Below are 27,554 nucleotides of genomic sequence, written 5' to 3' on the forward strand. Positions count from 1 at the left end.
TGACCACTTGTCTAAGTTGACCGCTTTTGTCAGGAACGGAATTAGTCCTATCTTATATAATGAAGGAAAACCTCTGTAACTTGACCACCTCTCTAACTTGACCACCTGTCTATCTTGACCACTATTATACACCAGCTTTGGTTTGGAGTATTGTAAAAAACCCTTTGTAAGTTGACCACTAGGCAAAAACATTAGATTATACTTAAAGTTTCATCAGTTGTGCCTCAAATAAGTAACCAGACATTTTAGAAAAACCTATAAATATTTATGTTTCCATCGAAAAACATTGGGCTCATGTTAAGTCTCAGAAAATGCGCCAAAATTCAATAAGGAGTTATTTTGTTGAAAAGTAGATGACCATGGTTACAAATGTACAAGAAAAAATCAAATGAAGAATTTGAGTCACTTTTGACTTGTTATGAATTTTTAGGAATTGTTAATATCAAGTAAGTAGTTTTTCATAAGCAATGAGGCTTTTTTTTTTACATCGATTCACAAGAATTTTAAATTTGTATGATACTTTACACGTTATTCTGGTAAATAATCTCTTAAAATATTTAAGCAACATTTTTTTTTTATTGTTTTAAAGTAATGTTAAACAATGATAGTGAGTTTAAAGTATTCCAATTAGTTAAAAAATGAATGCATGGGATAACAAAAAAAAAAAGTTTTCATTACTATCTTCTATAAGTTGACCACCTGTCTAAGTTGACCACCAAAGTGCTGCACCGCAAGGGGTCAACTTACACAGGTTTCACTGTACTTATATCTTTCCAATCTATCTCTTATTCTCCCAGTCTTTCTAGTTAAGAAACAAAATAGTTTATTCAATGATAAAATTAAGGGCGCCTACATTTTTTAAAACTTTATTGATACTAAAACTGATTTTTTATGTTTTCAATATATTAGGATTATTTGTTATAAAACCTTACTTACAAAATAGGAAGAAAGGAGTCCCAATTAAAAACAAGAAAGTTCTGAAAACAGAAACTGAGAAAATTGTACTGGATGACGTAAAAGGGTCAGAGGATGCTGGACATCGAATTGACCCTTAAATTTGCCCAGCATTTCTTGACTTTTGTCAGTTTTTCAATTCATTTATCGCAATATGCGACGTATTTTAGCGACCTATGTCTCATATGAAAATGACATGTGCCTCTTATTATTCTTTGAGAGCACGTTATTTTTAACGATTTTCTTGGAAGAAAATATCGTGTAATTAGCGGTGAATTTATTTGTTGTGTTGTTGTTGTAAAAATACTACTTGTGAAATACTTAGCTGTTTTCGCTTGCGAGTATGATTTAGGCAGAAGGAAGCAGCCTTTGAGAATTTGAGGCACGCAAATTAAAGAAGAGTACGACTTGGTCGTCACAGATGATAGTATTACCTACTAAATTAAGGAAAAGTTCTGAAGTAGAAGGGAAGTCTTCAAGAACTCTGCTCACATGGTAACTGATAGCGAATTGCCACAAGATTTTCGATCCCACAGATTTAATTGGCTCTTACTATCAACCCGGAATTCTCCCATTCCCCAATTCCGAGTTCAAAACCATATCCAGTAGGCTACTCACGGGTCATACATTTAGCACAGAGACAGGAATCAAACCCGGAACGTTCTAGTGAATGACAGAGTCCCGAGCCACTAGACTACTTAGGCAAACCTGTGAACTTATTTTTATTACCACATGGCTAACGTTACAGATATTTTAAAAGTCATTATGTAGTGGATTATTTACCGTATAATCTCAAATTTCCAGAAAATTGTATGCATGTGTGTTTTTAAGGGGCGTCTAGATGTTAGGTCACTGGAAGTCACTGACCTCCCAAAAAAGGTCCATATTCGGCAAGTTTTGTCTGACGATTCGGCAAATTTGGGGACAAAATTTCATTATTGCAATTTTTAAGATCCGAACATGTCTTTTCATTAGATGCACTTATGTGTGCATACGCGTATTTTATCATTCGGCAAAATTTGTAGTTTCATTTGGCAAATAGAGAATTTCCGCTCTCCCAAACATTTACATTCGGGACGCTCTTGATGTTTTCGAAAACGATATTGCGTGAAGACTCAGAGTGAAGAATGTCTTTAGATACTTATATAAGACTTAAATCAGGGTTGGCAAGGTTTTAGACACCGCAGTAAAAACCCTGGTTTTTATCGTCCTGTCCAAAACCTTTGTATCCAAAACTATATTTGAAGAGAAATTGTATTTTGTGAGAAAACATCAAAAACAGAATAAAATGTATCAAAGTAATGTTTCATATTAAATATTTATTTAATGTGAATATTCAACTTATTAATGCAGCTAATTTTAATCTCGTTACATAGAAGTTGAATTCTTAATTAAAATTTTAATTGTATGCATGAGTTTATTTATTATTATTTTTTTAATAATAGTAACCAAATTTCTCTGTTTATGCGTGTGTGCAAATGAAAGCAAAGTTGTAAAGATTTTTACCGCCCTGTTCAAAACCCTTGCGTCCAAAATTGTCCGAAAGTATTCAAAACTATTTTTTGAGAAACTATATTTTATGTGAAAATACCAAAAACAGAACAAAATGTTTCAAAATTATCTATTCTTTGACTTTTTAATATATTTATTCAATATGGACATTCAGGTATAAATATATACGTAACTTCTTAATACAGCTGATTTTTATCTAGTTTCGTAGAAGTTAAGTTCTTCATAAAAAATTTCAATTTGTGTCCATGAGTTTTTTTTTCCATAAACCAGATTTTGAACATTTATACATGTGTGCAAAAGAAAATGTTCAAAATATAATGCAATAATCGACTTAAATGCCATAAATTATAATTTTTTGTCGTTATAGATTGTGTTATATTAAAATATTTTTTTTAAATATAAGTGTTTAGTCATCAATTAAATAATTCAATAATTTGTTTCTAAAAAGTGTCAAGCTACGATAGTTTTTGTCCATTGTAGTTACTGAATGTATTGTATTAAAAATATGAATTAAAAAAAGAAATTGCACAAGTTTTAAACTATAAGTGCATATATTTAATCATAATTTATTGCTCTTTAATCTATGATTTAAAAAATAATTTTTGTTAAAACATCATGTAAAACTTATTTGCACAAACCATTAAAAAATTAAGCTTTTTTTTTTTTTTTTTTTTTTGCACTTAAATATTGCACACTTAATAACATTCCTTTAAGTTATGAATGGAACTGAAATTAGTTGTCTTGGTAGCGTCCTGAATTTCCTTTCATAACTCTACCAACTGTTACCTAAGGAAGTTTTATCAAATTACACCCCTTTAGCTTTAGCATACTTTTGGACAGTTTAAGACAGTTTTATACAGTTTTGGAAGGTAAAAACCACCTGTCTTGCCCTAAACCAGTTTTGGACGGTCCAAAACCCAAACCTGGCTAAAATAAATGCGTTACAAATTCCATATTTTAATCAGTTCTGCTATTTGAGAGATATCACTAAAAGTGAATCTCCGTGGGAAAATTTGTTTCAAAAAATGTTTGAATAGTTAAGCTCTTTTTGTTGATTAATGTCTTTTGTCTTTTTATTAGTTCTCATGCATTTGACATGTTGCATTTAAAACCCGTTCAGCGCCGGGCACAGTTAGGGTATAGAGTAATAATTACTCTTTTTTTTTTTTTTTTTGAGACTTGTTTCTGCGGCACTTTATCAGCTGCAAAAAAAGAGAGAGAAGAGGGGAAAAAACTAACAAAATATTATTAAAAGGACGAAGGAGAAAAAAAAAGAAAAACACGAGAGCTTCCTTGGATGGAGTTGTTTCAGCTCCGTGCAAGTCCTGAGGCACAATTTTTAAGAGGCCGCATGTGACATACGCATACTAAACACAGTCCCAAGGATAGTGTGACGTAGGCTGAAAGACCCTCTTGTCTAGGAATTGAATTTCAGAACCCTACGGGCCATCTGCGTTTGTGTAACCAACACTGCTTGAGGTCAATCCTCTTGCGGGATAAAACAACCTGCGTTCTATTCGCCCCCTTAATATTTTTTTTCCTTCCGTTTTAATGCGTTCTTTAATTGTCTGGTTGATATTTTTTTTTTCGGAAGGGTCTTATGTGGTTAGTGAGCCGTCTGTGATCTTTATCTTTGCTTCCGAGAAAAATAAACACAAGAGAAAAAGAGCAAATAGAGAATGAGCTTTGTGTGACGTTGTCATGACGTTTACTTCAATGCTTTGGGTTAACTTGTAGTGCTTTTTTTTTCTTGTGTGTTGGAAGGTTCTAGAGCGGTTTAGTTAGAAAGTAATTTTAATTAATTTCTTTTTTCAAATTTTGCGTCTCATCCAGGCAACACAAGTAATAAAACAAACAAAAAAAAAAAGAAAAACGCTTTGAAGAGAAACAAGTTTTCACACGCACCACTTTTAGCTGGAGATTAAATATTCTCAAATACTACTCGTACAAATTGCGAGAAACATATATGATTTTGTGTTTGCTGGTGGGTTTTTCACTTTAAGTTAAGAGTTTATTCTTTATGTTCCAATAATTGTTCTTCCAAATTATGAAATTTTATCGTTCATACGCTACCACCAGTTTGGGAAACTAACATTGTGCGAGTTTTGTAGAATTGGAGGACCATGATATTTTAGTCTTTTTCTCATAAATTTTGTCATGTATATTTTTTCCAGTGCTATTTTTTTTTTTTTTTGTCAACAAATTATCATTAGAAAAATGCCACTTGCAGGTTAAATATGGCGTTGCTGTTTAAGAAAAGTATAAGGCGGTGTAAAATGGAATCAAGCATATCTTCCTCGAAAAAGAAATGCATCATGAAAAAAAAAAAAGTTGCTACTTAAATGAATTGCATTTTTCTGATCAACCGATTGTTACTTGCGAAGAAAAGCAGCAGTCGCGAGCTTTCACGACTTCGTTAAATAAATATTCATTTGTACTTTGCGCGCGTGGGTGTTTTCAAAAGGAAATAATAAGTTCATTTTTTTTCTTTCTGACCGGCCTATTTCGGTTTGGAAATAAGCATGATTTTGTGACTTCTTCCAACCGGTGAAAAGAAAGAAAAGTCGGATAGTGTCTAGTAAATGTTACCGGCCTATTGGCTTATTCGAAAAAAATTTACGGAGATGTTTACGACATTATTTCGCTGTGGACGGAGACACATCCCATTCCTTTTTATGATATCAGCAGACTGTTAAAGTAGTTTTTATTACTTAATGCGAAATAATTAAGCAAATGTTTTATTACATAATGTTGGAATGTTCGTAGATTTTTTTCACTAAAATTAAATACTTTACGGTTCTTCGTAGGCACACAATGGTGCGTTGGTAGTTTCAAAACCCTGAATTTTAGAGTAAAGTAGCGACACGTCCGCAATCTTGGGGCGAAACAATGCTTTCTTCCTATGTTTTCTTTGGTGAAGTTGCGTATTTTACTTCTTTATTGTGGTTTCTTGTTAACTCCATGTTAATCCACAATCAAGAAGGAAAATACGCTACTTCACCAAAGCAGACATGGGAAGAACGCATTGTTTCGCCCCAAGATGGCGGATGTGTCGCTACTGAAACAACGATCTAGGACTTTTAAGTGGTTCTAGCAATGTTAAAACTTCTCTTTGGTAAAATTTGCTCTATACCGATTCGATATCACGTTCCTATTTCTTGAATCGCTGTGCGTTCTTCGGACACTCACCATAAACACGTTTATCTGTTTAAATGTTCGTTTTATCAGTGGGAGATCGAAGTTGCATAGAATATCGATAAAATAAGTGATGTTACTATCTAATCAGATTAACGTGATCACTCTTCAGCCATTTTCGAGTGGAAAACAGTTTTAATTGGTTGAATTTACTTGATAAATGATTATGGCGTGGATGGCTTTGTGAAAGGTTATTGTTGACTTCGCGGTTTTTTTAGTACATAGATAGAACTGTTTGATTTTGCATCTAAGCACTTTTGTTATTCATAGACATTTAAAGTGGGTCATTTATGAATTTCGAATTGTAATCTGATTTGAATTGCATGAATGATTTGTCCAACTGCAAGTAGTATTCCTCCTAGTTGTAATCAAACTATTAATAAAGAAATGTTCGGCAGTTGTGAACTTGGCCTGTTTATTTCTAATCCCCCAACTCGAAGTATGTTCTGTACCTTGAAATGCAATTTTAAATGAATTACTTTTTAAGTGAAAATTTTTGTTGGGCAATAAATATTTAATAATAATTTATCATTCTGTTCAATGTCTTAAAATAAAAGCGCGTGGTTTTGGGAAACGCGTGAGAAGCGTGCGCGGTTTTGTTGTTCTTTTGGTATTTTCTATTTACATTCAGTATACACTAGGGTTTCCAATCCAGCACCGAATTCAGTTCGGCGAGATTTCGGGATTGTAAGGAGCCAATCCCACGAGATCCCGGGATCCCGTGGGATTAAATTGATTAATTAAATTTTAATGTTAAATAGAAAAAAAAATGTGCTTTTTATAAAGGACTACTTCTGTTTTTGAATTAGTAGTTTACTCGAACCCCGTACATCAATTGTTTCGCACAAAGCAATTATCGTTTAGTACGCGAAACTGTGCCCTAAAAGTGTCCAATGTGTCTAAACAAAGTTCGTATGGAAAGGGAAAAGAGTTTTTGCTCAAAAATGGTGCATTTGATGAAAACACGTGCTGTTGCTCCACAGCAGTTGGTTTTACTGAGATTAAATTATTGTGGACATTTAGCAAAAGATCCCCATTAACTTCATCAGCTTCTGAAATAGATTTTTCTTTTCTTATGCTAGGTTTTTCCTGAAGAACGGCAAATTTTGGTGAAAAACGATGTCAACCGGATATCTGTTTTGCTCAATCAAATTTAACTTGTATTGAGATATCCTTGTTCCTTCATTAATGTTGGTCATCGTATCAGTGCATTTGATTCATTACAGCAAGGGGTGAATGCTGGTTGGTTACACCGAGTCGCAGTCTCAGTTACTGTTTTTGGATATCTTCGCTAATTTTGCCCCCCACTTTGAAGAGACATTTAAAAACTTCAGTTGTTTAACTTACTGCACTGTCATGCGAGTCATCTTCTGTTTCATCCAAGTTTCTGTCGCCTCTTTTAGAGTCGTGCCGAATACATAAATAATGTAAGGTTTTTAATTGCTTTATTCTTTGGAGAAAATTATTGTGCACTTTTTGTAAATTTAAGGTTTTGAGTGCATTCCTTAAACTTACAGAAATGCTCCAACATTGCATTCTGGGCTACTCCAACGGGTTTTGCAAACAGTAATACACTTTTTCTTTTTTCAAAGCGTTATTTAATGGATTTTAAATCTGAGTGATGGTTTTTGAAAATGTTTGCAAATTGTACCCTTTTTCTCAATTTATGATCTTATGAAAACTGAGACCTCGAATTAGAATACCATTTCAATCTGAAAAGAAATATACTCAATTTTTATTGTGTTCTTAAATGTTAAATCCATCGTTCATCATATCAGACACAAAGATATGCGAAGAAGGTGATTCAAATTTCAGATGATACCTGTGAAAAATTCGTTTTATAAGCGGCAAAAATTTTAAAACGTTAACAAGGGGAAAAAATGCGGGATTGGAAATCCCGCGGGATTTTTATCTTAATCCCGAGGGACTAATCCCGCTAAATATCGTGCGGGATCCCACAGGATTCGGGACCGGGACTTCAGGATTGGAAACCCTAGTATACACTCCCCTCCGCCCCCCGTCTTTTGATGGGTAGTGAATTGTGAAAAGTTAACAAATAAAATTCGTTATTAGACAATCGGCTTTCGGGACATCTTAAAAATAATTTTATTTGGTACATCTAAGAAACAACACGGAAATTGTCTTCGATGGCATAACTTCTTTGTTTCAATTAGGCGCGATTAAAACTGCAGTAAACTCTTTCACGATTATTGTTGGTGATTGTATTTTTTGTATTTATAATTTTTCTTTCTCACATTTACCTAATTGCCATACCGTGCTATTTGATATTTCTTTTTAGATCCGTATTCTTCTCACAAATAAAAACTCTGAGTACTTGAAACAGCATTCGTTCCCCCCCCTCCCCCCCCCCCCCCTCCCAGTTCTCAATTGGAAGCAAGATCGATCACATATGTTTTGGAACTGAACTTTACATTTGAGACTTACGTATCAACTTTTCGCACAAATATTTTTGTTATGAATGAATAAATTTGTTATTGTGTATGTGAAAGTGAATGATCGCAACTTGGTAAATGCCGAAATTTGCTGATGAATGTCAACACCATTGCAAAGACTTCGGCGAAATACCGAATATTTCTGGTGAATCACCAGTGAATGTTGACACTCTACAATTTCGGTCTTTCACAGCAATTAACTCTTATGCGTGTAGAGTCAAACTATATAAACAATCGGTAAACAAGAAAGCCAAGTTAAATGTCGGTCAAAATAAGATTTTTCAATGACGTCATTATTGTTAAACAACGATAAAGTAAGTTTCCTCTATTTATTATCGGAAATGTTTGACATCTTGCTTGAAATTCTTAACAAGTTCCTGGGTTGATCGTTGATTGTGAAACATTGTTTTGATCTTGTGACATTTTTACTGCTGAGCTTGACGAATTGCTCAAAAACAATGAAGCTGTGAAAGTGCCAGCTCGCGTACTTGTTCTCTTTCGCCTCTTTTTTCAGTAGTAAACACGGCCTTGGATTTTTCGACCGTACGCAAAAAACGAGCAAATGACGTATTCCGGGAGGTGTGATCGTGCTCTATCGTCCCTCCCCCATTTGTTCTTTTTATTAATACAACGCTTTTATCTGTTTCTTAATAATGATTTCTGATAAGACTGGAGTTCTATACATGGCGATGTTTTTTTTTAACTTCGCCATCATTCCAAACGCCGTATTAGAAAATCCTTCCATATCAGTCGCCTTTGGGAATAAAATAGAATTGTGGCTTGCGTAAGCTGCGATGGCTTCCAGGAGGTTTTCCGTTTTATCTAATCTGTTGGGTTTGCTGATAAGGTCTTTCCTGCGTCTGCCATTGAACTTATCCTTATCAAGTAGTGCAAACTTATGGGTGCATCCAAAAGGAATAACTAGAAGTGGAGTGTTTGTTTCGTGCGGGATCGATTGATTGTGATCAATTCTGGCATTCTAGAATTCAAGAAAGGGGTGGAAGAAACTACCAACATCGAACATATTTTCTTCACAGGCCGCATACTCAGAAAATAGGATCATGGTAATCAAAATCAAATATGTAATCATGGAAAGCTACAAAGGGGGTAAGAGAGCCAAATGCTCTGCGACATGAGTTGAACTTTTTATAATAGTTTTGCCATACTATACGTGGTCGTTTTCAAAGGGTTCTGAATTTAGCAGTTGTCTAGGGACTTCAAAATCCTGTCACTGAGTTTGCATGTAGGTTTGTACGACATCTGTAGGGATACCCACGATGGAGGGTTCATGGCACAGACTGTGTGACACTTTTCCGTTAAAGATACGTCAATTAGCACGCTTTTTTTTTTTCTTCTTTTTTTTGGCGATTATAATTTTTATCGCTATTGCTAACTAAAAATTTCGTAGTAGCAGCATTCACCAACTGAAATTTTGAAATTCTCAGTTTGCCATATATTTCGTCACCAAAGCAACCTTTTACGGAAAAAGTATCTTTTCTCCGCATCACCCCACCTCTTAGCGTTACGAACTGTGCCTTTGCAATTTTAGGGACGGTTGATTTTCGAGGGGTTTTGATGTCATTTGGAGGGGTTTGGTTGTGTAGTAGGGTGCTCCTTAGCAATTGAGGGAGTATCACCATTGTCCTTCTTGGAGATGGGCACTCCTGACATTTAAACTGCTTGTTGTGGTTAGATCTGTTTAGCCCTTTTCTGAATGAAACATGAAGTGAAACCTTGTGCTCAAGCAATTTTGCCTCAAACTCTTTTAGTTTTTCTTAAAATGATAAAAGATTAAAGTAAAAGCGATAATTATATAGTTATTTTAATAAGTATATGAACATGTGTAACAGTAAATTACGCATGAATGTTGTAATGAGTAGGGTAGACCGGGGTACATTTACGCATTGAGAACGTTTACGTAGTGCCCTTTTTCCAAAACGAGTTATAACTGGAGAGCCAACAGTCATATCAGATTGATGCTGCTCCCTAGCCAATATTCTCACAAGTTTTTGAGTATCAGTCGAGCTTCGGTTTAGCATGCGGATAGGAAAATTTGTCGTCTACCAAGTTGAGTAAATTTTGTGTTGAACGTTTTGAAGCTTATTGTAAGTAAATAATACACAGTTAAGAACGAATAAATATATAAAAATTAGCAGAATTTTATCATTTTTGGAGAATTGTATTTGTATGGACAGAAAAGTTATTGAATTTTCTTGCACGTTAATAATAAATCCAAACATGCTGACGAGGCACGTTTACGCATTTTCATTGGGGCACATTTACACACGTTCTTACTGTGTCTTACTACTCTGTCTTACTTCTAAACGGGCCTCGTACGCTTTATTCGCTCTGTACTGTTTCAAAACATTAGTATTTTCAGGTTATTTAGTTTTAAAAATCCCCATTCATTTCAAATCAAGTAAAAGATTCGTATCTTATAGCTTACAATCATATAGTGTTGTCTTCATGATTGTTCAACTTTAACTTTATACACTATTTGGCCTGTCATGCATTTTCTTTATTTTAAAGATAGTAAGACATTAAGTTCAAAACACTAACAGAACCACGTTAGATATCAAAATGATGAAAAAGGTTATCGATAGTCCAATTTTTTAGTAGGCCTTCCACATCGTCATATGTGTACTACCCCAGCTGAGACCATTTGAAAAAGTTGGACCAAAGCTTAAGAACCAGGAAAGGAAATAAAATAAGGATGCTCAGAATCCTAACTGATACTCCTATTAAATAAGCCCTCAGACAAGAGCAGTTAGAAGCTACAAAGAAGAAAAAAAACAAAATAGGTAAAATAAAACAAAACGGAGAAATTTCTTTAAAATTTACGAGTTTCTATTGAAGCAGAAATAGAAGACATCAAGAAAAAAGTATGAAACCAGAACCTGCGAAAGGGAAAAAGTTAGTACACTCTGTAAATAGGAAAGTAATGAACAACTCTGTTTACGAAGTAGAAATTTGTGCTTGCATCTATTGTTTGAAAGCACACAACCGATCGAAAAAAGGACAAGACAGGGCTGCATGTTTTAGATGTCAAAACGCAGTCCCATGACAAGTATGCGAAAAGAAATACTTAATTTTTGTTAGTTAAATGTAACAGTGATGAAGAAGATGACTAAATAGTTTCTGCTTTTAATTAGCAATAAGTCCTATGATTTTAGGACTATAAAATGTTCTTTAATTAATAATTCGAGATTTTCTTATTTTTAAATTATTTTAAGAGAAATAAAATATTTAAATTTGGTTAAATATCTATTTCACTTACTCCTTGGTATCATTTTTAATATGCGTAAACGTGCCCCACTCGATGCGCAAACTTGCCCTGTGTTTGGGGCAAGTTTAAGCAACTGACTTGAACTCAAAAAACTTTTTTTTTCCTTTTAAAAACACTAGCTGAGCAACAACTGAATATACAAATTTTGAGCATTAACTGCTTCATAAAACCACAATGCCTAAAATTTCCTAGGTTCAAACATAAAAACTAGAAAATTCATTGAAAAAAATCCTCGTAAATGTGCCCCGGTCTACCCTATGCATAGGACAAGGTGATCCAAAACTCAGTTATTATTTGAAAATTAAAAACGTTTTTGGTGTTATGTGCGTAGAGAGATAACAATGGACACGCAAGCTCAAAATATAAGGTTTTAATGAAACAAGAACTAAAATGAATCTATAACGTAGTGACCCAGAAACATGCAAATTAAACTGCATGCAAGTGTTAATGGGTTTCAAAGAATCGCTTCGTAACACTGACGGATTTACCTTGTCGAAATTGCGTGGAGCCTTCACTGCTTAAGAACCCCAAAAGGAGTTCCAAAATGGTACATTCATGAAAAATATTTTACTGCATAGCTATATTCAGCTCGAAGGGTAAACTCTCAAAACTGTGTATCCGCCACTGATTGATACTGAAAAGTGTGGGGGGGGGGAGCATAAAAAAGACAACTAAAATCATAGGATTTTTAGCGCCAGCAAAAGAAAGAAAAAAAAAGCACAAAATTTTGTTAAGGCTGGTTTTGAGAGCATATGAGTGGTAATTGATGTAAATCTAGCAGCTTAACAAACTTTTTTCTAAAGATTTTGATGAATTATGTACTCAATAACTTTCCCCGAAGAAAAACTTAGAAATGAATTAGACTTACATTATTTACCCCAAAGTATTTTGAAATGTCACAAATACTTGGTAAAAATTTAATTAAGCAAGTATGGCTTGTTTAAGTAAAACAATTGATTTACTAATTTCTAAACAATGAATACATAAACTAAAATTTATTGCTTGTATTAAATAATGTTTCATAAACAGATATACAAATTAAAACACATAATTATGATCTGAAAATTTTGACATCTGTTTTTCTTATAATTTCTAGTTTTGCTTCCTAAATTATAAAATAAATGAATGAACCATAAAAAGGTGGGGGCGAATCGCCACCACTGCTGATTTGTGAAAGTCAAGTTGAGTGAACTAAGTAATGCGGTTGTTGCATGTCAGATCTCAATGGCAACTGACTCCCTGTGGCTCCCTGTAACCCCAAAACACGTGTATGTTATTTAATTTGCATGTGTGACGTCGTCAGCAGTACATTCCTTTGCGTCACAAAAGAATACCACACTTTATTCCTAATTGAAATATCCGACATAAGGAAGCTACTTGAACTTGCAATCTTGTGGTATATTTTAAAATAAAAAGTAGCACACTGGAAAATGGGAAACAAATCAATTGGAATTTTTTAAATATTGTATTTAACTATTTTGTTGTTGTTGTTGTTGGTTTTAATGCAAAACGTCAAATGTCCTAAATGTTAAAATCTGAACAGTACATATCTCTTCTTTTCCTGCCATCTTTCATTTCATCCTTAGAAATATTTTTATTTTTTAAATGAAATTGGTCACTGTTATTGTCTTCACTTTTCTCGTACACTTCACTCATCCAAAATGGATTTCACTCCTTTTGAAATGTCTAAAAGTCTCGTCTTGAAATGTAAAAACATCTACCACTATGTCTGGTTGTAATCATTTGAAAAAGTTCAGTGGAATAACCTGTTTACATACTTGCTTTGGGGTGGATAGTTTTAAGAGGGTTATGATCTTCAATGGGGGTTAATGAAAAGACTAGGGCCGGGGGGGGGGAAGACCTAGTTGGGCCCAGGGTCTGTTGTTGTTAGTCATTTTTGTTTCTATTGTGTTCGCATTAATGGTATATTGATTGATATTTTCTTCTTTCAGAAAATCTGGGACACCATAACACCATGGAGATAAACAACCATTTCAACCATCTGCAGCGGAAAGGTGAGCGAAAATAGATTTTTCTTTCCATATTTTCGAGACCAAAATTAGAATATCTATTATTTGCGTTTTATCTTGCCTCTGTGCCTATGATTCAACTCGGTGTCCATGTTCTGTATCTCTTCGTCATTTTATCTTACAGAAAAAATGAAACGTGTTCTGTTTGAGCACCGTTTATCTGCACAGAAACAGTTATCATGTAACCTTTCTTCAATTATATCCGTGTTTGGATGAGATGTTTTTGAAAAAGTGTTATAAATACTGAAGGCAGTATTTTTTGCCAAGAGATTATTTTTGTTGCTAGTCATAATTGCCAAAGTGAGAAGCTGGTTGGTAACTTAGTGAGTTGAACTACAAAAGTAATTTTTGCTACAATTTCTGGTTTTCCAAGCAAAAACGAATTTCAAGGCTGTTACTTTTTTTTTCTTTAATATTAATTTCGGCTTTAAAATAATGTATCCAATGAGGACACATTCCTGAGCTATGTCCCAGGGTTTTGAAAAAGTTTTAGAAAATCCACACTGTGGATGTTTCTTCTGCTTATCAAAGGCATTTTCTGTTTCGAAATAATGTTCTTTGTAGCCCCGTAACTCGAATATTAGTTTTGCAATTTTTGTAGGGGAAGGTTGCCGTCAATGAACCACATAACAGTTTTCAATTTTTTTAGAAAGAAAATCCAACTCAAATTTTACGTTAGTTATAGGAACAATTTCTCAGTATATTTCTCTTTTAATAATAATATTCACTTTCATAATAAATATACATAATAAAGAATGAAAATTAAATATAAATATGGTGGTCCATTCATGGCTACCGGATGCTATGGATGGACCATCGAGCCATCAATGAACCACATTCTCAAATTAAAAATTCAATGCGTAACTTACAAGTATTTATAACAGGTATCAATAAACACTAAAAATAACAATAAGTTTTAAAAAATAGATTTATTTTCTTAAATGTTTTATTTTCAGATAAGAAGAACTTTAAAAACCCCAGCACTCACACAACACAAAGCTGTTGCTATCACACCTCGTTCACCACTTGATATTTCCCCAACCTTTGCAACACTGTTCTTAGCTAATATCTTTTCAACCTCTTTTGAACTGTTGAGAATTTGGTTAAATCGATTTTGAAAATTATCGTTCGACGCAAGATTGTACTTGCTCTCTAAAATGTCAGATAACTTATTGACCATTTTATTACTGAAATTAGAAGCTTAAGTCTCAAACTACCAGAGAATATAGTACTAACAGACTTTTTCTCTTAATTAAATCTGTGGGACATTTTATTTTTCTAAGCCTCTTGAAAGGCCAATTTTTCCGAAGTAATTCCAAAAATGTCTTCTCTACTTTCAAAATATGATTCACTAATCATATTCCTACTTCAGAGGGCTTATCTCCTAAATTTCTAATAAGTGACTAAGGTAACGACAAACCGGTTTTTATCTTCCATCCGACTGTTTAAAGTTGCTTTCAGGACTCTATATTGTCGGCAGACTTCTCTACGGTTCATGCCACCATTTTTGTAAGCTACTGTAGCACGTTACATGCTTTCACTTGTCCACTGGCCATATTTTACTAATTTTTTCATTTTTCTGGAACAGCAAAAGTATTTAAAACTGTATTATTATGTTTTAAATTTTTAATAAGTTGTATTAAAAAATTTGGCTTGAAATTATAATAACGTATAAGAGTTTTCATGAAATACTGAGATTATTTTTTTTTTCATTATCTTATTTATTTTAAACAATTGAGCAATTTTCAAAGGTAATTTAGCTGAAGTTACAACAATATTTGAGATTTTCTATAAATGAACCACTTTGTCAATTGGTCTATTCATGAAAACACTTAGCGGTCGAATTGTAGCAACTGCGTCATTTTGAATATTCTTATAGGTGTTACTCCTGTGACGAATCACGATGAAACATGAAGTATGGGGAATTGTACTTGAGAAAGCACTCTCTTAAGTCAATGTTCACGTTTAATTGATCAGTGGTATTCAAAGCATGTTACAACTAAATGAAAATCTCAATAATTAGTAAGATAATGGTATAAATATTTTCTGACCGATTAACAGCATGATAAAATAATTTTAGCTACTTGACGACTCTGCAGTAGACTGTTTTTAGACAAAGGAAGATACTGAAACTGATTACGCGTCTGCACAAACTCTGGAACGGGAAATATCTTTGCGGTCTAGTCATGGAACGGGTTCATTGACGGCAACCTTCCCCTACATCAATAGCGTTGGCATTATCACTACTGTTAGAAGAAGTATGAAACAATGTTGAAATTTTAGTGCGAATTTCCAAGACCGTACAGTTATCACCAGTTCAGGACCGTATCTAAATGGTGGATTTTTATTTTTAGGGTTTAAACCTCCTCCAAAAAATTTCAAAACTATTTCAAAAAGTGCCTTTTGTCAATACTTTTTTTTGCCAGAAAAAAGGTCATCACTATTCTTTGTTTATTTACTTAATTTATTAATTTCTTTTCAATTTCATTTTGTCCGCAGTATTTATTTTTATCGTAATTATTGCGAACATCATTTGTTACAAAACAATACAGCGTTTTCCTTTAAATTTTTAATACCTGACACTAATAATCAAACTTCTTTAAATTTTGAAAATTGCCAAACTCTATATTTAATACTTCTTATAATTGTCAATGAAAATAAATTTTTGAACTGTTTCCAAATACATCTATTGTACATCTACTGGCAGCGTGGCTCGGCTTTGCACGGTCTACCTCGAAAATAAAAGTTATGTCGCGTGACACAAATTCAACAATCAGGCTTGGGGAAAAAAAAAGTAAAATTTTGCGGCAGATTGCGGTAAAATAACCGGAACGTTTTAAATCTCGTTAAAATTCCAAATCGTTAATTTGCGGAAACGTTTTAAATCTCCAGATTACAGGAAAAGCCTCAGAACAAAAGCCAGAATTCAAATTTCTCTATATTCGAGAAAAAAATGGCAACAGATCTTTCTTCTCAATGATTTTCTTTACGCTAAAATTTTAATAAACGCAATGTTACGGAAATGTGGGATGAAGAACTGAATAAAAATTTGAATGGAGAAAAGCCTTCGAAAAATACGGATTTTATGCCGAAATCTAATTATCATAATTAATATTTTTTAGTTTATATCTCCGCTAATTATATATTAAATAGCCACACATGAAAACGGGAAAATTACTAATCTATCGATACCTGGTTCGATGGTCAGTTCACTGGCGTTCGGGAGAAGTAACTCGGACATAGATAGATAGATAGATACATGAGCTCAGTTTTAAATTATGTATCAGATTCTTTTGAGTTATTAAAAAGGCATAAAATGTTTGACAGGGATGAAGGTATGTAAGGTACACACATCAGATTTTTTTCCCTTCATTTTATAGGCACTTCAACTTTTGCATTTGTTTATGTCAATGCGCTCAAAACAGCACCTATCATTTCAATAACCTATTGTAATAAAAATCAATAAAATATTCAAATGAAGTCCAATTTTATTGATCATATAGATTTCATAAGAAAAGTTCTTTGTAAAACCCTCCCTGAAACAAAAGTCTGATTACGACCCTACATCAATTTACAGCTTTACATTCTAAAAAAATAACAAAAGCATATCATCGGTATTCAAGTAAAAGTCACTGAGTGAATTAAACATAATGAAATCAAAATACGAACTTACAAATAATTATGTCGTAATACAAACTGTCATAACGTTGGGAAGTTACATCGATAAACGCACTGTTAGATTTAGTTGTGTGTAAAATGGATTTTGCTATATTTCATGAAATGTACTTTATGCTGTGTTTAGACTTGAAAAAAAAAAGATATATTAAAACGACCTGTTTTTTTTTTTTTTTTTCAAATAAAAAGACGCAATTTCTTGTGAAATGCTTTCCATTTAACAAAACAAAAATGTAGGATTAAGGCAGCACGTTTAATAGTTTTGCATTTGTTACTCTTTTACTACTTAATACAAAATTTTGTAAAAGTTTAGGGAATGCACGGTCACACTAATGATTTAGATGTAACCCAATTTTCTATTTTTTCGATGCAAAAATTTAAATTTAAATAAAATAACAATTCCAACTAAAAATTATTCTTCAAACAGCGTTATTTTACACAAAGGTGTTCGATTTCATTAAGTTTAATTTCTTTTCCTTTGAAATTCAAAAGCTAGTTTTTGGAGTATTTAACACACCTTGTAACTCCTACTCTTGTAATACAGTTGATTCTCTGTTTAAAGACTATCAAGAGATCACAAAAAAAAAAAAAAAAAAAATGGTTCTTTAGTAGAACGTGTCCTTTAAGAGAATGTTTCTAAAACAGCAGTGGAGGTTTTGAGACCGTGAAATGTTGTCTTTGAATAAAGAAAGTTTTTAAATTGAGCGTCATTAAACAGAAAACTAACTGTATTTTTGTAGAATTATTGGAATTAAGCTTTGTGAACAGTTTACTTTTGCATGACTGCTGACCTTGTGATAGTAAGAAGCAACATAGTAAACTTTATAGGCATCTATTTCGGCAAAAAAAAGGGGGGAACACAAAAAAAATTCCTGCTACAATTTTTGCTTTGAAAGCAAAACAGTAAATTGGTCTGTAAAAACATTTAATAAAGTTGAAATTATTGTCAATAAATTTTGCTCGAATGGTAATATGATTTTCCGAAACTCCTCTTCCGAGAAAAGAAACTGCACAAATTTTCTATCCCTGTCATGCAGGACTAGCAGCTATTGAAACGATTGTCTGCTTTCCAATCAATATAATTTGATCATCCACATTTCCTTTTGAATCTTAATCGGAATCGATACATAGCTTCCCATTGAGCTACGTCTCATCCGATTCATCAAATTTGTTATTCATGGTAAAATGTGCTTTTCATTCTGAGAAAGAGAAGTCGTAGAAATCATTCATAGTTTATTTTTTCGTAGCTATGTCTTGCGGAATTCTTTTTTTATTCTTTCCATTTATCTGCGAAAGAAATAGTCTTATCAATATTGATTAAGAGAATAAATAACTTAGAAATACTTTGTTATTTGTCAACGATATCCCACTTATGTTTTTTCTCCAGATAGTCAACGTTTAACTTTATTTGAGGAGATGTATAAATATTTAATCCTGTAAAATTTGAATAACTGGACATTCAAATAAACGGCAGGAATTCAATTTTCTATTTCGTTTTTTCTTTACAATCTATACATGCATGCAAATACACCGCATTCTTTCTTTTTTTTTTGATGTAGGTATGAGAAAAATATTATTTGAAAAAAATAATGACGTTAGCCAAACCTAACAACAGGTAGAATATTCGAATTACGCACACACAATAGAAAGAGAGAGAGAGATACAGCTTGCGGTTGTTTTCAAGGAGTGAAATCCATTTTGGAGAAGTGAAAATACGGCAATTGTAAAGACCATAATGATAGTCCAAGAATGACCAACAGACGGATGAAATGGAACATAGCAGAGAAAGCGAGCTAAATATTATTTCGATTTTTACGCTGAGAACTTAGAATGTCTGACATTTATTTTTAAAAATAACAAATATTCGAATGAAACATTTTTTTAAAAATCCGACTACCTCTTTTTCCTTTTTTCCATGAAGCTAAATTTCCATTAAAAATATTGATCGTAAAAATGAGCTTGACTAAATTACTATTTTCAGGGCATAACTGCTCGCTTGTAGAGGCTTAGTACCAACGTATATTTATCTCCCTTTTACTTAAAATATTGTTCCTTTTGTTTGGGTTTTATTTTGTATTAGAAAAACAAAAGGTGTATAGGAGTACACTAAGAAATCGAAATTCAGAAAAAATCTTTGAAATTCTTTTCGATGAGGCTGGAAACACATATGAGCGGTGTCTGACTCCAGACGCCAGGTCGCCAGTGAGACTAAAAAATACATTAGGACTAGGTCTTCCAGAAAAAGAGTAAAACAATGAATTCAACGACAGTGATGCCCAAACTTTTTTTACCTAAAAGCTGTACCTCACTCTAAAATTGTTCTCGCCGGCCTAAATATAAGAAAATTTCAAAATATTTGAAACTTCGCTAAGCAACTTGAAAAAACACGGAAAAAGAAAAAAGTACAATCAAGAATGGTTGTTATCATCACTTGACGCTTGTTTCAACTGCTATGCATGTTTTCTAGAAAACAATATCTGGATATTTGGGCCGAAGCATTATAAACTAATCGTGGTTTTCGATTTATAACATTGAACGTAACAGAACCACACTTAACAGCTTCGCGCGACGCATGGGCCGTAGACATTACGAGCATAATTTTTAATTTGGCGTATTTTCACATTTTCTTTTGTCGTCAAAATTCCAAGTAAAGTGATATTTAACAAGTAAAGTAGTATTTACACTTTTAAAAATGTAAATACTTCGGTCATCAACATTTTCTAATTTTCTTCTGCATTATTAACAAGTATGTGTATTCTCTCTAAAAGTAAGAAAGTATTTTAAAGTTGAATTTATAATTGAAGAATTTAATCATTTAGTCACCAATTAAATTCCAAATTTGTCAATTTACAAGCTGAGCGAATGATACCTATGAATAGACACCTGTACTTTATCTAATATCATTCAAGGCATTCTAAACTGAACAAAAATAATTTTTTGACGTTTAAGAGTTTTTTTTAAATTATAAATTGAGTTACATGTGAAAGAATTTACAGTTGAAAGAAATGTATCGTTAAAATATTTCAAGGAAAGGATTGTTCTACTTTTGTTTCTAATCAAGCTTTTTCTTTTTAAGTTTTGATTCTATTGATATAATTTTTTATTTAAATGAAAAGTTCGTCATTATAAAATGATGCGCGAACAAGCCATTTCACACCGAAGTTTTCCTTTATAAGCGGTAAACTTGGTAAAAATAATTTGTAATGTTGGCGTGTAAAAAAAATTTCCTGCCGCCTAAGGTTTACGACTTTTATCGGACTCTCCACATGAGTGTGATAATGTTGTTGGTAATGTCTTAACTTTGTTTTCTTGACGGTGTATAATTTATGAAAGCATCACCGAGTTATATAACTCATCATAGTACTATCTGCCGTAGAATAGTGCGAAACGTTGCAACTCGCATGGAAAGTACTTTTTGCTAACTCGTATGTTATTTTCAATTTCTTTGCGTGCGAAATAGCTCGTTAAAATTTTAAAACTCTTATTGCGGTAAAACAAAATACTTCATACAGTTACTCGACAATTTCGAACTAAAACAAGAAGCTTTAGTTCTGTACAATTTGTTTTTATAAAAATACTGTTCTGTCACTTTCTTTTCAATGCTCCCGTTGCATTTTTGCTAATTGTTTTCTCTCAACTAAGCTTTTTTTTTTTCTTTTTTAGAACATTGCATACCCCTCCCTTCCCCAAGGACTGATTTCTCTCAGAAAAATAACCTTAACGCAGTTATTTTGTATTCATTTCATATTGAAAACTCAATAAAATTAAGGGGTATTCTAGTCTAGAAATTCAAAAAAATCAAAATTTTTTTTCTTTTATATTCTCAAAGTTTAAACGTTTAAAAATAAGTTTCTAAGAGAATTTATGGAAACTCAAATTATTTTTGGAGTTACAGTTAATTTTTGTTAAAATAAACTCTTTAGCTGAAATGAGACTAAAAAGGGAAAGCGGTTTTTAGAAGAAAAAAACACGAAGGAAAGAAAGAGTCTTAGCTACTTTGAGGAACGATGATACGGATCTGTGCTATAAACTTGTCTAACGATAACGGAGTAATACTGCTTCCTCTTCCAGCACACACTAATTTGCTAGTTTACAGCCCTTAGCCGAAGCCTTTTTCAAGCCTCTGTCCTCATATTTCAAACGAGCATGTGATGCGTGGATGCGAGAACATTCAGTTAGGTTCAATACTCAATATAAAATAAAAGAACTGTTAGATGACTCTTATGGACAAACTGCAAGCTGTACAATATGCACAAGGACAAGGTACGGATAAAATTAATAAAAGTTCCGAGTAATCAGACGCTAGTTCTCATCAAGTTACGATTGTCAATTCTATTGATGATTTCGTAAAGGTGGCCCACATATTACCTTTGCATAAAAAGTGTATGGCAGAAAAAAAAAATCTACTTCGGTAAACCTTCTAAAGTCATCGCCACAGAAAAAGGACACAGAACAGATAAAGCCACAAAAGCAAGAGCAAAAAAACGCACAAAACAAATGGTATTGCAATACTTGCCATAGAGATAAAGTGCAAAGCATGATTTAGTGTATGAAATGCTATCAGTGGGTTTATCAAAACTGCGCCAAGTTAGCCCAAAACAAAGGAAATACTATTACAAATCCTGTAAATTGACTGTACGGTTTAAATGCAAGTTATTTATGTCATTTACTGTTACGGTCCAATTTAGGAAGCGTATGGTTCAATATAGGCGCATAAATTCCTAAATTAAACTTTTTCAACTTTGTCAAAAATATTTTTTTTTTTTAAATTATCGTCATATTTACAGAAAATATAAGTACCTATGGCGGTTTCTAATTAAATTTGGCATCAGAAGCCCAATTTTTTATTTTTCTTTCGCTTCACATTTAGCGACACGGGCCTCTTGTTCTTAGGGGGTTCAATAAAGGCGGTCTTCTCCTACTATCAAAATTGTCTCAACGTAGGGGGTTTTGTATTTTTTTATTTTATTGTTTTTTAAAAAATACCAAAGTTCAATAAAGAAACCAAAAATTTAACTTTTTTTTTTTCAAAACGACGCTATTTTGTGAAAAAATTTTTATTTTCAAATTGGAAGCATCCAGACAATTCTACATCCTTATTTAATGAGAAGTAAACTTAACTATAGGTTTCAGACCACCTGGAGGATTGGAATCATGTCTATCAGGAGACCCCCTTTTTTTAGAGTCCCCACTTTTCCAGCCTCCACAAACTTCCATTTCGATTTTTTATTCAACTATTATGCATTTTTTTACTTTTAAAGTATCAATAAAAAACTGATAAAAATGGATAATGAAAATAGCTGGCGGTTTTTTTTTATTACGCCTGTAAAATCACCTTAAAATCAAGCTTCTAGACTAGAATACCCCCTTAAATTAATCTTATAAATGTTACATGCAATTTTACTCATTGTAGTCACGTCAAATATGGAAGTGATTAATTTCATACGTAATAATCACTAAAAACCCATACTTAACACAATTTCCCAGTTACAGATGTTTTATTAAATATGTTTTATATATTATCATTTTCAACAAACCTCTAACATCTGCATATTGTTGTTTTAATGTAACACGGTCGGCTTAAATGATGTGAAAAAGAATTATAAAAGTTCACTGCACAATCATAGACACCTAAACTATAAAAAAGAAATACAAAAGAAAAAAAATCTGCAGTTATTTTACTTATTCAGGGCTTAATGAATTCATATTTGTTTGTAAAATTGTTTGTGCTTTTTGTGGAATAAGTAATGAGTCTAAATCTGAAGAAAGAAAAGAATATTTTTCATGAATATATATATATATATATTCATATTTTTAATTTTCTAATCAGTTTTATTTCTAACTCAAAAATGTTTGAAAGTTTTTTTTTTTTTTTTTTTTTAAGTTGAATCATTTTTTACGTTAAAATTGTAGCTTTATAAATTATTATTTCTTCTGCATTGACGTTAAGTACGTATTTTTGCGGTTTTTATCAACTTCAAGCATAATTGATGCTTGTGATTTAGGATGAAAGTCAGGGTGGAGAAGCGCACAATACGGAGGACTCTTTCTGAACTGATCAAAGGGTGAACAGTGGTTCGATGCAGGGGCGTGCACAGAAATTTTGGAGCCCGTCACAAATGACTTTTCCGCCCCCCCCCCCTCCATTTGTTAACCCGCATATTTCATACCTAGTTTTAAAAATATTGGGCCCTCTTCAGGCTCGGCCCGGACAAATAGGTGTCCCCCCCCTCCCGGGCCCGCCTCTGGTTTGAAGTCAAAAATGCGTGGGGTCATTCCACAGAAAATCAGACATTTTGTACCACACGTGACAGCTCTGTATTTTGCGCCAAAATTAATACTTAAATACACTAAATATACTAAAATAAATGTAATAAGCAAAGTTTCTCCCCCCCCCCCCACGAAATTACTCATTCACGTGTGAAGGCAACAAATTTTTGCCTTTTTCACGCTTTGAAATTAAATATAGATCTGTCACGTACGGGACAAAAATCTGCCTTTCATGGAATGGCTCTGCAATAAAACTTAAAACGAGAATGTATATTAAATTAGTTGTGAAATACCTGAAGCGTTACATTGAAATATGAATCGTTTTCACTTATTCAAAAATTTTAATTTCAATATTGATTAATTAATTTATTTAAATTAGACTAATAAAATAAAATCTTGGATTATCATTAAATCTTGAATAGAAAACTCATTAAAAATAGTTTAATCATTTAAAGGATTTTTTTTCTAAAAAAAATCATTAACCGTTTTGCAGTAAAGGCTTCTTCGGCTGTAATGAGCATTATTCTTAAGGCTTAATCTTTCTTCCTCCATAGCTTTTAAGGATTTAAGTAAAAGGACAGGGTTCATCGTCAGACGCACACCTGTTCTTTTCCCTTCCGGATACGCGTTCTTCTCTCTTTCTCTTCCACGAATTTACAGACGAATATAAATGTCGAAAATGACCGCTTTTTAAAAATTAAAATATTCAAGTCAGGTACTCAAGACGATCAATATTGCAACTAATGCATTTCGCAAAGGGTTTTTTTTTCTGTTGAGTTTTAGGTCTTTAAATTTCATATGTTGAAGTTTTTTAATGTTTAGGCGTTCATCTACCTCTTTGGTTGTAATTGACAGTTTATCAAGACGCTGCGTTGTACGCACTTATGTATTCTTGTGTTTGTCTCTCAACTGAGAATCGGTTAGTCGTAGAAAATATGCAGTCGTTTAGTACGTAGAATCCGCACAACAAAGGTTTGTGCAGTTCGTTTTTTTTTTTTTTTTTTTTTTTTAATTCTTTTAACTTCCGTTTCCAAACGAATTGCTTCGTTCATTCTATTTCTGCAATTAAGTGACTGTTTCAAGCCATTTGGCGACAATCCTTTATTACGTATCTTGTCTGTTCGTGTTTAAAAAGAAGTTTTGTGACTCCAAAACTCAGCTTTAATGTTTTAATCGAATTTTTTAGTTGTGTAAAAAAAAAGAACAGTATTTAATGAGCGTACATGGAAGTAATTATTAGTTCATATCAGATTGTTTTTCCATCTTAGAAGTTAAACTTTTGTATTTATTTACTGCATGCTGGTTTCATGCTTTTAAGCCTTCTTTGTTCCCTTCTTATGATTTCGTTAAATAACGTTTTAAATTAATCTGGAAAATAATGCTCGCATAAAATTTTAAGCCGCTTTTTACAAAATTTTTGTCACAAAAGGGCGGGAGGGCGAAACAAAAAGTGTGACATTACGCATTTTTTATAACAATATGCTTATGGAAGACAGGGTGACATGTGACTAGGAGATCACCACATTTTTTCAAAGAAAGCATTTTTAAAATGAAATATGATGGTTTATCAGAATTTCTGTCCTTTATTATTTTTTTATCTGACGAATTTTGCAATTTTACGATAACATATTTGAAACATATTTTTACCTCGTAAAAAACCGTCGATTCTTTAATAAATGTGGAATAATTCTATTGTATTTTTCTGGGAAAGATAATAAGTGATAAAGTAAAATGACGCATTGGAGGTGTGTAGACGTTGCATCGTACTTTTACAATTTTTGACTGAAAATAAGCAACGATAATAATTGTAATAAGAGCATTTAATAGTAATATAAATAAGAAGACAGAAAAAATTATTATTATTATTTTTTTGATGTTTTTGCGATGAGCCGAAGATGTAGCCCCAACAATTGTTGGTAAGCAAAATTTGTTTAGTATTCAACAGCGGTTGGTAAGAACTGCATGAAATAAAGCAGGAAACAAAATGCATGAAATACATCGCCAGCTCAGTCATTTCCAGCCGAGGACTGCAGTTTCGTGCTTATTAGCACTCATCAGCCCGGCATAGGAAAGTGACTGAGCCGGAAATGGAAAACCTCTTATGGAAGCCAAGAGTGCCAAACAAACTGGTAGCTAATCTAGAATTAGCGCAGATTGATGACACACTAAGTAATTGGGTTGTTTCCGAAACTTTAAAAGTATTTTTTTTTTCGAAAAGAGCATGCTTAAAAACATAGGTTTTACCACTTTTTAAATAATTTGACCAAGTTTAGTATTTTTAAAAACTTCTTTTAGCTGATGCGCAGATTAATTTCATTGTTTAGGCTTCTGCTCATGACACCACAAGTGATGAAATGCCTTGCACTGATGCCATCAGCACAGAGCGCAATATTTTGGCATTGGATAAAGATAAAAATACTATAGTGCAATAATACTAGACTTTACTTCAAAAAAGTCTTCATTCAAAATTCTCATTATGATTGTTATTAATATTACTGTTTAATGCTAACCTTTTTTATTTTAACAATGCGAAAACATTCGGCGCGATAAAGTACATCACTTCTGACGTCATAAAGACCCCGCCTTATTTGTAAAATCGGACATAAACAAAAATTAAATAAAAAAAAATTAATTTGAATTTTGACATCTTGAATTCAAATTATGTTTTTCGCAATCACGCGTGTGTTTATGTAGGCGTGTGTGTTTGTGTGTGGAGGGGGTATGTTTGTTTGTGTGTAGGGGGTATGTGTATGTGTGTGTAGGCAGGTGTGTGTTTGTGTCTGTGTGCTGGCATAAGTGTGTGGGTAGTTGTGCGTATGAATGTGTGTGTGGGGGGGTATGCGTAAGTGTGTGTAGGCATATGTGTTTGTGTCTGTGTGCAGGCATGAATGTGTGGGTAGTTGTGTGTATGTGTGTGTATGTATGCGTGTGTGTATATGTGCGTGTGTGTGTGTAGTTGTGTATGTATGCGCGTGTGTGTAGGACATGGATGCAACCTGGAGATGGCTTTCGCTATAGGGGCAGCATCGTGAGGAGCCGGTCGACGGTGATGCTGCAGAGGGTGGCGGTGGGAAAATAAAATGATAGCACGCCAAAAACAGTCAAATGAAAACAATAAGCAATCGTGATTGCTCAATAACTATTGGGAAAATAAAAGTTTTTTCCTGGCTCCATGTTATTTATTTATTTTTGCTTATTCTATCAAATTTAGTGATTAGAAGTAGTACTTTTGACTGAAGAAAACAACCCCATTGATTGTGATAATTTAAATTACCATTTTTAAGTGCTGTAATAATTTTTTGTTAGAACAATGATGAAACTTGGTAAGAATATTGTTTTCTCGCTTAAGTATGAAATGAGTATAGTATACCTTAATAACATTTTTTTGGTGGGGGTACGCGTACAGTTATTCAGGGTATCTCTGGTCCGTCATTTCTTTATTTTTAACTGCCCCGTTCATCTTTTAGTAGTGCTTTTGCATTTTTAATATAAAACTGAAGAAAAACACCTAAAGCAATCGTACAGTTAACATGCAGTAAGTTACAATCCTTAAGCCAAGGCTGTCAATTTTCGAGCTGAACCGCACTATGCTTACATTCCCTCGCTGGTGTGCATTATTTACTTTAGCTACCAGTTTGTTGACACTCTCAGCTTTTAATGACAGAACATCAGCCTTCAGTTCGGTTATTGACTGCTCCATACTGATGATATTTCTGAACAAGAACGAAACTGCAGTCTCTGGATGTCAAAACCGAGCAGTTGCATGTAGTTTGCAGTACCAAGCAGTTGCTTTAGCCCTCGTTTTAGGATTGTAACTTACTGCCTATTATCTAAGCTTTTACCTTCAATTTTCGAGCTGAACAGCATTATGCTTGCGGACTCTCGTTGGTGAGCTAAATTTATTTTAGCAACCAGCTTGTTGGCACCCTTAGCTTGAATGAAAAAACATCTTCCTCCAGTTATTTTATTGACTGTTCCTGACTGATAAGTCCACAGCAAGGATGAAGCTGCAGTCTTTGGATGTCAAATACGAGCTGTTGGTATTTTATCATGCAGTTATCCACAATTTAGAAGTTTTAGTTATCTTGTCACTTAGGTTAATTTATGGCACATGTGATACAAAATAAATTATTTAAATTAAAGTAGTGCAACTTTGTACCAGAAAGTAACTTTTCAAAA

The 27,554-nt window shown here is 33.1% G+C and overlaps 1 protein-coding gene across 1 annotated transcript in view; it reads left to right on the top strand.

Moving 5' to 3' along the window:
* LOC129234377 (histone deacetylase 4-like) overlaps nucleotides 1-27,554 on the top strand; it is a 126,805-nt gene that overhangs the window by 35,870 nt on the left and 63,381 nt on the right. Inside the window, exon 2 of the mRNA XM_054868370.1 lies at nucleotides 13,353-13,415. Coding sequence (XP_054724345.1) covers nucleotides 13,353-13,415 — 63 coding nt within the window. The remainder of the gene's footprint in view (nucleotides 1-13,352; nucleotides 13,416-27,554) is intronic.

This window comes from Uloborus diversus, chromosome 1 (assembly GCF_026930045.1).
Source record: "Uloborus diversus isolate 005 chromosome 1, Udiv.v.3.1, whole genome shotgun sequence".
NCBI classification, from domain to species: Eukaryota; Metazoa; Arthropoda; class Arachnida; order Araneae; family Uloboridae; genus Uloborus; species Uloborus diversus.